General features: G+C 41.4%; 1 protein-coding gene across 1 annotated transcript in view; it reads right to left on the bottom strand.

Moving 5' to 3' along the window:
- Positions 1 to 5005: 5005 nt before the first annotated feature.
- Positions 5006 to 13073, bottom strand: part of gnas (GNAS complex locus) — a 33280-nt gene continuing 25212 nt past the window's right edge. Inside the window, exon 13 of the mRNA XM_056384516.1 lies at positions 5006 to 7630. Within this exon, the coding sequence (XP_056240491.1) occupies positions 7484 to 7630 (147 nt within the window). The 3' untranslated portion in view covers positions 5006 to 7483. The remainder of the gene's footprint in view (positions 7631 to 13073) is intronic.

A 13073-nucleotide genomic window follows, 5' to 3' on the forward strand; every position in this document is an offset into this window, starting at 1 on the left:
ATTATTTTCTTCAATGGTGGATTGATTGCTTAGTGTATAAAATGGTGAAAAACCCCAAACCCAAGATTCCCTATTTCGTCTGACCACTTATCGACTTAAAGATGTTGAACCATTATAGAAAATTGACATTTGAGAAGCTGGTACCAGAGAAATTTTGGCCTTAAGTGCTTAAAATGAACTGAAATGATTACTCACTTACCAAAATTGTTGCCATTGATTTTCTGTCAGTCGATTAATCAATTACTTAATCACTAAACTACTGGTTGATTTTAGGATGAACAATGAAACTGCCATGTATAGCGGATGTCAGTAGGGTCATGACCTCAGTTTTTTAGTGTTTATAAAGTGTTTAAGAAAAACTGAGTTCATGTACGCTTGCTGAACCTCCAAACAATCTCAGAAGATTATGACCAGGAACCAAAAAAGGTCAATAAACTTTTTTTTAATTACTTTGATTTTTATTTTATTCAAGTTTCAGTTGACTATTCAGTTAAGCAGTATTTTACAAGGCTACTCTTTATGTTGTTTCAAAGCCAGAGCCAGGAATATAATTCTTGATGGTTTATATTTTTGCTGGTCTAATCATAGTTGCATTTAAACTCACGGAGTATAAAAATACTGGAATCAGCCTATAAATTATGCACCATGTGTGTTTTCAACTGTCAGGTTGCTAAAACTGCAAATGCCCCCAAAATTACAGAGGACATCAATGACCTAAACAGCAACTGTGGCCATCATATCTACAGTAGGGCTGTGCAATTAATTGAATATCGATTTCGATTTTGGCTCCCAACGATCACCAAAATAGTACAATCGAGAAAAAAAGATTATTTTGCATGTTCTGTTTTGCAAGAACACTCTTATTTTGTCTTGAGTTCTGAATGACACGCGCACATCCGCCCCTCCCGAAGCCACAACCTCTCTCAGCCAGAGGGAGGCAGGTCGTGTGCATATCATCCGCTGGAATTTAAAAACTCAGCGATAGTAAAGATGGCAGAAGGAGGGCAGCTACAGCAGCGTTTGCTGAGCATAAAAGGCAAAACCAACTCCGTTGTCTGGGAACAGTTTGGCTTTGAGGAATCCGAGACAAGCAGAAACATGCTACGTGCAAGATTTGCTACATGGTAGTGGCTGCAACACAAGGGAACACCACGAATTTAGATGGCAAAAAAGGTGTGTTTTTAATAAATGCAACACGTTCCCAAAGTCATGTGAAATAATCGTGTTACATAATCGTGATTTCAATATTGACCAAAATAATCGTGATTATAATTTTTTTTTTTCTCCTCCTTGAACCGTCACCTTACCGTGGTGGAGGAGTTTGAGAGCACTAATGACCCTAGGAGCTACGTTGTCGGGGGCATTTTGCCCCTGGTAGGGTCTCCCAAGGCAGATTGGTCCTAGGTGAAGGGACAGACGAAGAACAGTTCAGAAGATCCCAATGATGAATACTATCCAGAACCCGAGTACCCGGCCCGGAGGGACACCGGGGCCCCGCCCTGGAGCCAGGCCTGGGATTGGGGCCCGTGGACGAGCGCCTGGTAGCCGGGCCTTAGCCCATGGGGCCCGGCCGGGCCCAGCCCGAACCGGCTACATGGGTTCGTCTCCCAGTGGGCTCACCACCTGCAGGAAGAATCAGAGGGATCCGGTGCATTGTGGATTGGGCAGCAGACCAAGGCGGGGGCCTTGGCGGTCCGATCCTCGGTTACGGAAACTGGTTTTTGGAACATGGAACGTCACCTCTCTGGCGGGGAAGGAGCGGGAGCTTGTGGAAGAGGTCGAGCGATACCGACTAGATATAGTCGGCCTCACCTCGACACATAGCGTCGGCAAACCGTCCGACGCCTCGGGGGGGAAGGCGGCAACTCGCTCACAGTGTTTACAGTGGGGGCGGGGAGCTGCTGACGTCAACTGAGGATATAGTAGGACGGTGGAAGGAATACTTTGAGGAGCTCCTCAATCCCACCAACACATATTCCGTAGAGGAAACAGAGCCAAAAGACCTGGGGATGGATGATCTAATCTCCGGGGCAGAAGTCGCCGGTGTAGTGAAACAACTGTGCGGTGGCAGAGACCCGGGGGTTGATGAGATCCGCCCTCAAGGCTCTGGATGTTGTAGGGCTGTCTTGGTTGACACGCCTCTGCAACATTGCGTGGACATCGGGGGCAGTGCCTTTGGAGTGGCAAACCGGGGTGGTGGTCCCCATCTTTAAGAAGGGAGACCAGAGGGTGTGTTCCAACTACCGTGGAATTACACTCCTCAGCCTCCCTGGTAAGGTCTATGCCAGGGTACTGGAAAAGAGGGTCCGATCGATAGTTGAACCTCAGATCGAGGAGGAGCAATGTGGTTTTCGTCCTGGGTGTGGAACTGTGGACTAGCTCTTTACCCTCGCTAGGGTGCTGGAGGGAGCATGGGAGTTTGCCAATCCAGTCCACATGTGTTTTGTGGATTTGGAGAAGGCTTGCAACCGTGTTCCCAGGGACACCCTGTGGGGGGCACTCCGGGAGTATGGGGTGGATGGCCCCTTGGGGACTCGGAGTAGAGCCGCTGCTCCTCCATGTCGAGAGGAACCAGTTGAGGTGGTTCGGGCATCTGGTGAGGATGCCTCCTGGACGCCTCCCTGGGGAGGTGTTTCGGGCATGTCCCACCGAGAGGAGACCTCGAGGTCGACCAAGGACACGCTGGAGGGATTATATCTCTCGGCTGGCCTTGGAACGCCTCGGGATTCTCCCGGAGGAACTGGTGGAAGTGGCTGGGGAGAGGGCCGTCTGGACCTCTCTGTTGAGCCTGCTGCCCCCGCGACCCGGATCCGGATAAGCGGGAGACGACGAGTGTGTGACGAGTGATTTTTTCTATAATCGAGCAGCCCTAATCTATAGTGCCTTGGAAACCCCAGTTAGTTTAGTTCCTACACTGCACAGTAGGTCTGTAAGTGTTCACATAATCATAGCTGCAAATAAATTTAGTGAGAGATCATCAAATTTATGCAATTTGACTTTCAAACATTCACCAAGGTTTGACTACAAACACACTGTAGCTGCATAGGATTTAATCCATGGTTCGCACACCAGTAGTTTCAGTACATCCTGACATTTTTCTAAGGTGGACTTTCTTCAGAATAGGGGTCAGTTTTTATTGAGTGTTACATTCATATTTATTTATACAAATCTATGAGCCATGTAACATTCTCCCTCCCTAAAGATGTCAGACAGGCTAACAATCACAAGGCCATACATGAATCATGAAGGAGCTGAGTCAGGAGTCTCCAGGTCTGCATTTGTGAATGAATAGATTTAGTTTCTTTAGACTTCTATACAGAAGTCATGATTCATGATTAATTCCTTCATTCAATTGTAATCAATCCTGTTTCTAAGCAACATGGCTGTTAAATATCATTTCCAGGCAGGCACAGCATTTCTCATTGAATTACAGATAATTTCCTGGCACTCTTGTAAGACTTTTTAAAAAACTTTGTATTTACTGCATATTTTAACTGCTGACATCTCTAACAGTTCTGTTGGTAGAACAGACATACTATCTATCCAAACACAGTTTACAGTGTGTTACATCCGCAGTAAATAACAGGCTAAAATGTACATTTATTTACCTTAAATACACAGATAGATGTCAGGTATGATTGGTTACCCTGCTCTGCTTTTCCTCTGTTTCCAGGTCATAGTTCACCTTTGCATTCTAAACTTCCCTCCACAGATTTCTTCCGTTACTATATTAAAATCATATATATATATATATATTGCTGCTTGTGATTCCATCATACTCTACTCGTCATAGAAAATGATTGACAAGTATGGTCTACGATGTTGCTGCTGCTGGTGCATATTTGCCTTAAGGCCCATTCCTGCATACTTAAAGCAACACTTTTCATCAAAAGCAAATTTTACTCATTTTCTACTCACCTCCACATCAACCGAAACGTCACTGAAGTTGGGAGGAGCACAGAGTAAATTAGCTCCTGTAGATCAATATGTCACCACTCAAAAACATCAAACAGGATATTTTAACAAGGTATGACTGTTGGACACATGGTCGCTATAAAACACATGAGCTGTCTGCAGAAAATCTGAAACTAGAGACACTAGCTTGTGTTATCTAGCTATGAAAATGGCACTAACTTGCTATGTGAGTGTGGTGGTCCAAGGGTAACCCCTCTACAGGGTTATATTTTGGGTAAAATGACTCCTTTAAATCAGGTTCTTTTATTTTTCCCTGTAAGCAGCTTAAAACACTGGGAATATTATATATGCTAATTCACATTGACAGTATCACATAAAGATCCATTACCAGCTTGTTCCAGCTCTTCAATGAAGAAATAGTTTGTTATTTAAAGAGTGAAATCCATGATTTTAGGGCCGCACCATTCAGTCAAATGTAAGTATTCTAGATTTTTCATGCAGCATTTTATACACATTTCCCCCAAATACAGCCCAACATATCTGACATCTTAGGGAATTCTGGAATCTCCACTAAAAATTTAAATCAAGTTCTTCAGATTTTAACAATGTTTGGCTGCACAGAAATAGTTTGCTCTGTGGCACTGAAGAGGTTAAGTGTTTGATTGTTGGCCAGATATTCAGAACTTGTCCACTACGGACATTTTTACCTTCAGGGACTCACAGAGGAGCTAACTGCAGGACAAAGGCATATCAGTTAAATTTTCATGGGGGGTGAGGACAGTTTGCTAATTAGTTTCCATCCTGAATTTCCATGTTGTTGAGCAACAAAACCAGAGGCCCTGCTCTTAGAGACCAACTTAACCACCTTCATGGTTGTCCCAATAAATACAGACTGTGTATCTGAAGAGGAAATGACTGGTAAATGAGCAGGAAACTCCACTTCCTCTTGTGTGGATTTACAACAACCCTATCTGCCGATGAAAACTGAGGGATAAGAATGCAAAAATGCAGCTTATGTAAGAGAGTAGATAGAAGTATTGCCTGTGTCAGACCTGTCTCAGAGTGTGTTTAAAGTGTAATGACAGACCTGTTGCTGTCTGCATCAAAAAAACTTTATTTCTTAAAGCGCCTGTTCAGAAAGTAGGGACCCATATTTGATGTACACATTAAATGAAGACTAGGCCACTGAAAAGAGAGCAACACTAATACTGTACAGGCTGCCTCTTGCTGTGCAAGGCTAAGGAAGACCCCCCCCCCATTTCTTTTTCATTTTTGGCCAAAAGAATAAGATTTGTGTAGAAACAAACAATGTTTTGCGTCTGTCGTCTTCTTTTAAACCTTCATAAGTCCTTTGCAGATGTAAACGTAAGAAAATAAAAGAAACCTGAACACAACTTCAGTTGAAAGGATTTAAGTTATAGCAATACGCACACTATCAAGTGTACAATTTGTCAATGTTCATTTGATTCTAATAAAATACTTTTTTTAAAACCCATATACATTTCATATATTTATCTTTTTGGGGTATATGGATCCAAAAATAGACATTTAAATCATAAAGAGAATGGGAGGATAGGGGAAAACAAAACTACAAAAGCTTCGAATGGCTGTCCTCTGTCCCGGGGGGGGGGGGGGGGGGGGGAGGGGGAAGAGAGAGAGAGAGAGAGAGAGAGAGAGAGAGAGAGAGAGAAGGAAATGGCGAGGAAGGCAGGGAGTTAGGAGGGGATTGGCCAAGCTATACAGCGCAGTATGACACCCACTTTAGCTCATTACACACGTACAGTCGTGATCAAGGCACAGGGATCTTCTAAAAGTTATTTTTTCAATAAAGTTGTACAAAATAATACATTTTACAGTCTGTACAAGAATAATAGTTCAGCAGTAAAGTAAAGATGGACATACAAAGGAGCGGGAGGTCGGGGAGGAAGGAGGACAGATGGAGGAATGACAGAGGGAGGAATGGCAGGGAGGTGTGAGCAGGTTGTTTGCCCAAAAAAACATTAGTGTCCTGTTTTGTTGTTTTTATCTTCTTGTTTTTTATATTCCAGGATTATTATATTTTATTTTCTCTTAAAACAAAACAGCACTACCAGACAGGTAAAAGTACAGATGGGAGGGTGGTGGAGGGGAGGAAGTGGGGGGTGGAAAGAGAGGGGGAGAAATGCGAAGATGGGGAAGTGAGTAGATCCTCAGAGGAGAAAGAGCAGGGGTGAAAAAAGGATAGAACGACAGAGAGGGAAAGAGCATACAGATAAAGAAAAAGAGCGCACAGGGCACAATGGCACAAAAGTCTACACAGACAAAAACAGCTGTGGAGACAATAAAACAGGGTCAATCATGACAAGATGAGAGCTCTTTTTAACTTATATGGTACTGTACTGCAGAAGGATGCTTTTTGCCCTCCGCTTGTTAAGTTCCAAAAAAGATGGCATATTTTTTGTTTCTTTTTTGTTTTAAACTCAATATATCCTCCTCACGTTTTGCTTCATTACCAACAAGGCAATGTAAGGTGGCAAAACAATTCTGTGAAGAAGTCGAGGGACCGTTGCCCCCCATCAAACATGTCCAGACTCCATCAGAGAAATTCACATCCGAGTCGGCTCTGTTCTGCTTTTATGACTGATCACAACACAGCCCTGGTCCATGTAGTCTGTGGCAACGTTGCTCCTCGGGGCTTGTCTGCACAGTCAGACACTCGGTCTGTTTAATCTCAAAGCACTGTGCCAGAAAAATCCACCAGCAGGTAGACGAGCCTGTCGATCATCAGCAGATCAGTACATTTCTGGATCCACTGCAGTTGTGCAGTCCAGTAAAAAGCAGATGTGATATGTTTCTGTGTGCAAGCAGACCCCGTGGTTAGATTTATGGATGTGTGTAAGTGATATGATCGATTGGTGTACATGGTTTGAGTCAAGTCCTGAGCACAGTGCTTGTGTTTTTTGTTAGATACAGTTTTCAGCTCTTGTGACATGTTTTTTTCCCTATTTGCAGTAATTCAACAGTTCCCACTTCCCACTTACACTGAAGTAGTAGCTCTCTCAGTTTTCATCCCAACCTGAACAAGATGGAAATTTTACAATCTCAACTATAGCTCAAACCCTCCTCACTGCAGGAAATACAGTCCAGACTGGGACTGTCAGGGTTTTTGGAGAGGTGAAGGAAAGGGATGATACGTGATGTGGAGAGGTGAGGAGCTGGGAGTTTGGCTGAAGGTGGAGAAAAGACTTCATTAATGTGTTCGCCCCTCAAACCAGTCCATCAAAACAGCTCTGTCTACTGCAGGTGGGGAGTTTGAATCAGGGGAAATTCTGGGTTCAGGGTGTGTTTACTGTAAGTGTGTGTCTGTGTATGAATGAATGAATGAATGAATGAATGAGAGAGAGAGAGTCTGTGTGTGTGTGTGTGTGTGTGTGTGTGTGTGTGTGTGTGTGTGTGTGTTTTTGGCCCCCGTTCCTTCACAAGAGCTCTCACACTTCTGTGGAAGAGGGGAATTAAGCGACTCAGGGTTCAGGGTTTCTCATTGTCCAATCCGTTTCTGTGTTTTTGGCCGAACCCCTTTCCTTTCCCATCACAACAGCTCGTACTGCCGCAGGTGCATCCGCTGGATGATGTCTCGACAGTCATTGAAGACACGCCGGATGTTTTCTGTGTCGACGGCACAGGTGAAGTGTGGGTAACAGTAGTGCCTCCCGTCCCCGCTTGCTGTACTGATCCTCTGTAAATGAAGAAAGCAAAATGTGAAAAACTGTTTCAAATAAATATTACAATCTAACACATTTTATGATTGGCTGCTGAGGTTTTTACTTTTTACTAAGAACTGATATAATGCAAACACATACAATACACAACACTTGGTGGTGATGCTATATTTAGCTTGAGATTCTACTCTTTTCTCAACAAATCCAATGAAAACACCAAAACCAACAATGTGTTAGTCCGTCTCTCAAAACTTTCTGAGTCACATGATTCCAGTGCTGGCCTCCCTTCATTGCCTCCCTTAGATTTCAGAATGATTTTAAAATTTTATTACTGACATTTAAGGTCTTAAATGGCTCTGCACCCAATTACATCTTTGACTTATTGACAAGGTATGCGCCCAAACGAGAGGTGAAATGTGCAGATGGAGGCCTGCTGGTCCCCCCAAGGTCAAGGCTTGTGGCTAAGGGTGAGCGGGCACTTGCTATTAGAGCTCAGACACTCTGGAGTCCCCTCACACATGAAATCAGACACTGTAACTCTAACTTCCTTTAAATCTCTTCTTAAAACACATTTCTTTGTCTCAGCCTTAGGTATGATACATGTTTAATTATATTGTTTTATACCTTATTGCCTCTTTTTACTTACTGTCAGATCTTCTTACATAATGTTGATTTGAGAGGTTTTTATTATGTGCCTGCAATGCAATAGCATTGAAGGCATATATTATTATTCTGCATACTTATTAGTGTGAATGCTGCAGCACTATTGTTATTCAAATCTTTAGTATTGGTGTGAATGCTGAGGCTACTCCTTCATACAAAAACTATTCAACTATCAAAACATTCAGCTTGTTCTGTAGATTATTGGATGTATACAATTTTTTTTCTACTATTTATAATTTTCAAAATATTATGCTTTTCCTGTGATTTTTTTGTTTTTTTGCTATTCAAATGAATGGAGAGAATATTCAAATCCTTGAAAGGTTCAGCCTCTAGCTTTAACTAATTCAGCATACTTTCAGCTACAGACTTCATTCATACTATAAAATGTTCAAAAGACATTCAGCTGTTAAACTTGTATTCAACGTTTTGATATCTTGTACAGTTTTTGAATTATCACAGTTTTAGTTACATGCTTTTTTCAGTAATTCTTGAGTTTATAATGGGTGTGTATGGCACCGAATGTTCAGGGTTAGAGTGGATTATATCGCTAGAGTGGGAGATGCTATAAACTTTGTCTGAAAAAAATCAGTGTAACTTACGGCCACATATTTCGATCTTGACACATAATTTCTTCCTCGAATTTCATAAATAAATAAAATAAAATAAATAAATAAATTTCTATTGTCTGCAATATAACTGACTCCACATTACATATATTCTAATTGGTGGATTACCTTTGGAGCTCATTCTGATTGGTGAATTAGGTTACCCAGTGTTTTCCAGGTGCTACCTTCTTCAGAGATAAAGAAAGGTAGGCAGCCAGACAGACAGACAGCATTGTCACCATGGCAACCTCTGATTGCAGGGAGGGGATACACAGCTAGGTAAAATTACCTGATTAGAAACTTTTTTGTTTTGTTTTGTTTTATCAACCACTTTACTGACATTTCTATAAAAAAACTGCTACAGACTGCTCCAACACTAAATACAGACAATGATTTACACACCTCTCAACTGTTTTCACTGGAAATATGTTTCAGTCCAGTTGTAATCAGGAAGCATTCGGCAGTTGATTTCAGTTTGTCATTCTAACTGACACAGAAACACACATAAATACAGACAAGCAGAGAGGCGCGCAGACAGATAGAAAGACACACACACAGAGACACAAACAGACACAGGCACACAAACAGATACTCACTTGCACACAAACAGATTCTCACTCACACACACACACGCACACACACACACACACGCGCACACGCACGCACACGCACACACACACGCACGCACGCACGCACGCACGCACGCACACGCACGCACGCACGCACGCACGCACGCACGCACGCACGCACGCACACACACACACACACACACACACACACACACAAAGCTGTTTACAAATTAGTAGTCATAGAGGGAGATACCAGTTCAGACTGGACGGAACAACATTTAATATAGCAGCACACATGTTGAATTTTATCTGCTCCACTAGTGTTATACTCCAGATCCTCCTTTTACTTTCCTTTGGTTGTTAACTACTCCTGCATACTTTGTGCTATATAAACTGTTCAACTATCAAATCGTTCAGCTTCTTGAAGACATTTTTTCACAGTGTAAGTGAATGGAGCTTCATTCAAACGTTAAAGTATTCACAACACTTCCAGCTATTAAGCGATTAATCAGCTTATTGAAATCTTAAATTAAAGTTTCTAATGTTCAGGATGCAGTTCATCTTTCATCATCATTACTTCTTCACATTTTTAAGGCATTTTATTCCTACTTCCACCTATGGTGGTAAATAATTTGTCTTTCAAGTGTTTCAACATGTTTCGGTTATCAGCTTTTGCAGCTAATGGACTTCAGCTCCTCAAGTTTAACATTTTGGCATCTACTTTTTTAAAGCACTGTACTTCTGTTAATATGAGTTGCTTTTTCAACAATTTCAGCATTGTGTCAGAAATTTAGGTTTTTCCAGCTATTTTAGGCCACTTAGCTTTCAACTTTGATGTTTATCTGTTTTTCACATTTTGTATATTTTGTAGTTTTGTGCTGTTTGTTACACTTTCAAACAACAACATAGGCTTTTTCAACCATTTCATACCATTCAACCTACAGCTTACAATTTCTGCTTTTAATCTTCAGCCATTGCATGAGCTACTTGAGCTTTGCTTCAGCAGTTAATTTAGCTTTTCAGCATTGCTTCAGCAATTTCATTCAGCTCTCAGCACTTTCAGCAGGAAATGCATTTTCTAGTTCGTCTTATTCATCTTCCATATCGACATTTTGGCGCGTAACTAGTCCCGCAGCTTTGAGAAAACCCAGACAATATATCAATGCGTGCAGCTCGATCTGGAATAGTGTGCTATGGCCTTTCTAAGCGATTCGAGTAACCATGGGAATGTAAATGGCCATGAAAGGCGAAAAAATTCCCATAGAGAAAAAATGGGGAGATATCTTCAAAACGACCAACTTTGGAGCTCTACTGCTGTGTCATACTTCAATGTAGAAAATTAATGAAACATTATATGGGTCACAAGACTTGAAACTCTTTTGGGTTAAATCAGTATTTTGAAAACTATTAGGGTTTACAAAAAAATCACAGTTTACGTTTTGTGTAATTTTTAGACCGTTTCAGACTTTATAATGGGTGTGTATTGCATGGAATGTTCAGAGTTAGAGTGGATGACATCACCGCTAGAGTGGGAGCAAAAAATTCTAGAACTAGAAACTTCTGTTTAACTCATCCTCACGGCCACATATTTCAATCTTCACGCATCACGGCTTCCTCGATAGTAGACAAATTCGTGCTGCTGTAGAAAGTGTTTACCTAGCACAGAAACTTACAGAATTTGAACATGAGCCTCAAAGCAATGCGATTACCCTCCACCTCTCTCATTGACTACAATACAAATTCAGGAGCTGATTTCCCGAGAAATGCATAAGTGACATTTTTCTGGGAACTGGTTACTGTGTCCACATTTTTGGCTCCAGAAACACCGAAGCCAGTGAAACAGTGCACAAAGATTTTCAAAATCACACCCAGATCTGAGTTAGCTCTCTTTTACAACTAGACACAGGGGTTCGAACTAGCTTGTTAAGAGACTCTTTGATCTCTGTGATGTTTACAAACACAGCCACACGCATGCACACACGCAGAAAGCTGCTTGCATACATATAAGTGCTCATACCGAAAGATTACAATTCAGACTGGACAGTCCAACAGTGGTTGATTTCGTTGCTGTTCTTACCTGGGAACTGATATATATGATAACCTAAAGATGTTCTTTAATTTCCTCATTTTATCATATATCATTATTGACGCCCTATAACATGTTTTACCCCTCTCTCCCCATTTTCAAATGTAACACAGTAACACCTTAACTCAAACATTTTTACTGACTTACTTTGTTTTTTTATCTGAGAACATTTTTCACAGTGATTTACTTCTACTGATGTCTTTACACTAATACAAGTGATGCCGTTCACATGCTGACTTCGGTGCGGTGTCCCATCTCCAGTCAGTTTCTGTTATTGTTAGAGTTTATTGCTGCTCTTTCTGAACAGTTAATGTTGCTGTTTTCTTCATCACAGTGTCTAACTACCTGCTGTACATTCAAACTTACTTACTAGTTCTTCTCTCTCTCTCTCTCTCTCTCTCTCTCTCTCTCTCTCTCTCTCTCTCTCTCTCTCTCTCTCTCTCTCTCTCTCTCTCTCTCTCTCTCTCTCTCTCTCTCTCTCTCTCTCTCTCTCTCTCTCTCTCTCTCTCTCTCTCTCTCTCTCTCTCTCTCTCTCTCTCTCTCTCTCTCTCTCTCTCTCTCTCTCTCTCTCACACAGTGGCACAGCTCCACTCATATAATCCATAATTAATAATGATAATTATTAATGTTATTAGCTGTCATTACTATTTTTATCAGTAGGAGCATTACAGTACTCACTGCATTACTATTGCTGTTACTGCCATTACTATCACTATTATTAATATTGCTATCATTGCACATTCTTGTTCTTTTCCTCTGCGCTCTCTCTTGCTCTTTCTCACTCTATCCCTCCAACCCTGAGTCCGGTTCTGCTCGAGGTTTCTGCTTCTTAAAAGGAAGTCTTTCCTTGCCACTGTCACCTAGTGCTTTCTCTTGGTGGGAATTGTTGAGTCTCTGTAAATAATATTATAAAGAGAAGGTCTAGACCTGCTCTATCTGGAAAGTGCCTTGAGAAAACTTATGTTGTGAATTGGCGCTATACAAATAAAAACTGACTTGACTTGACTAACCGAAGCTAACTGCGATCTCTAACTGCCATCCCTGAAAATTTTTGTCAAAAAAAGTGCTCCTTTAAAGCCCTTTTAAATACCACAATTTCCAACCTTGATTGACAATTTTTATATTAAAAATGTAGAGAATTGTTTTGTCCTGCATCACCCAGTTTTGGTCTCATTCTGACATCTTTTACGGTTTTTGAGGAAGTGATGGGAGTACCCTCCACCTCTCCCACTGACTGCAATACAATTCAGGAGCAGGTGTTACTGGGCAGAAATTGGCAAAGTTAATAAGCTAAATAAGATAACATAAATAATAATACGATAAATCAACAAGGTGTATTTGAGTGTACTTGTGTGTGCATATTGATGTGTGGTTCTTTGCGCCTGTGTACATGTCTTTTTCTACAATTGTGAGGACAATTTTGGTTAAAAACCATTATTATGAGGTCATTTTGACCAGTCCTCACAGACACACACAAACACCATCTTTTTTGATATTCACCTTCAAAATAAAAGTCTCAACCAGGTAAAAAAACTTA

This window comes from Seriola aureovittata, chromosome 9 (assembly GCF_021018895.1).
Source record: "Seriola aureovittata isolate HTS-2021-v1 ecotype China chromosome 9, ASM2101889v1, whole genome shotgun sequence".
NCBI lineage: Eukaryota > Metazoa > Chordata > Actinopteri > Carangiformes > Carangidae > Seriola > Seriola aureovittata.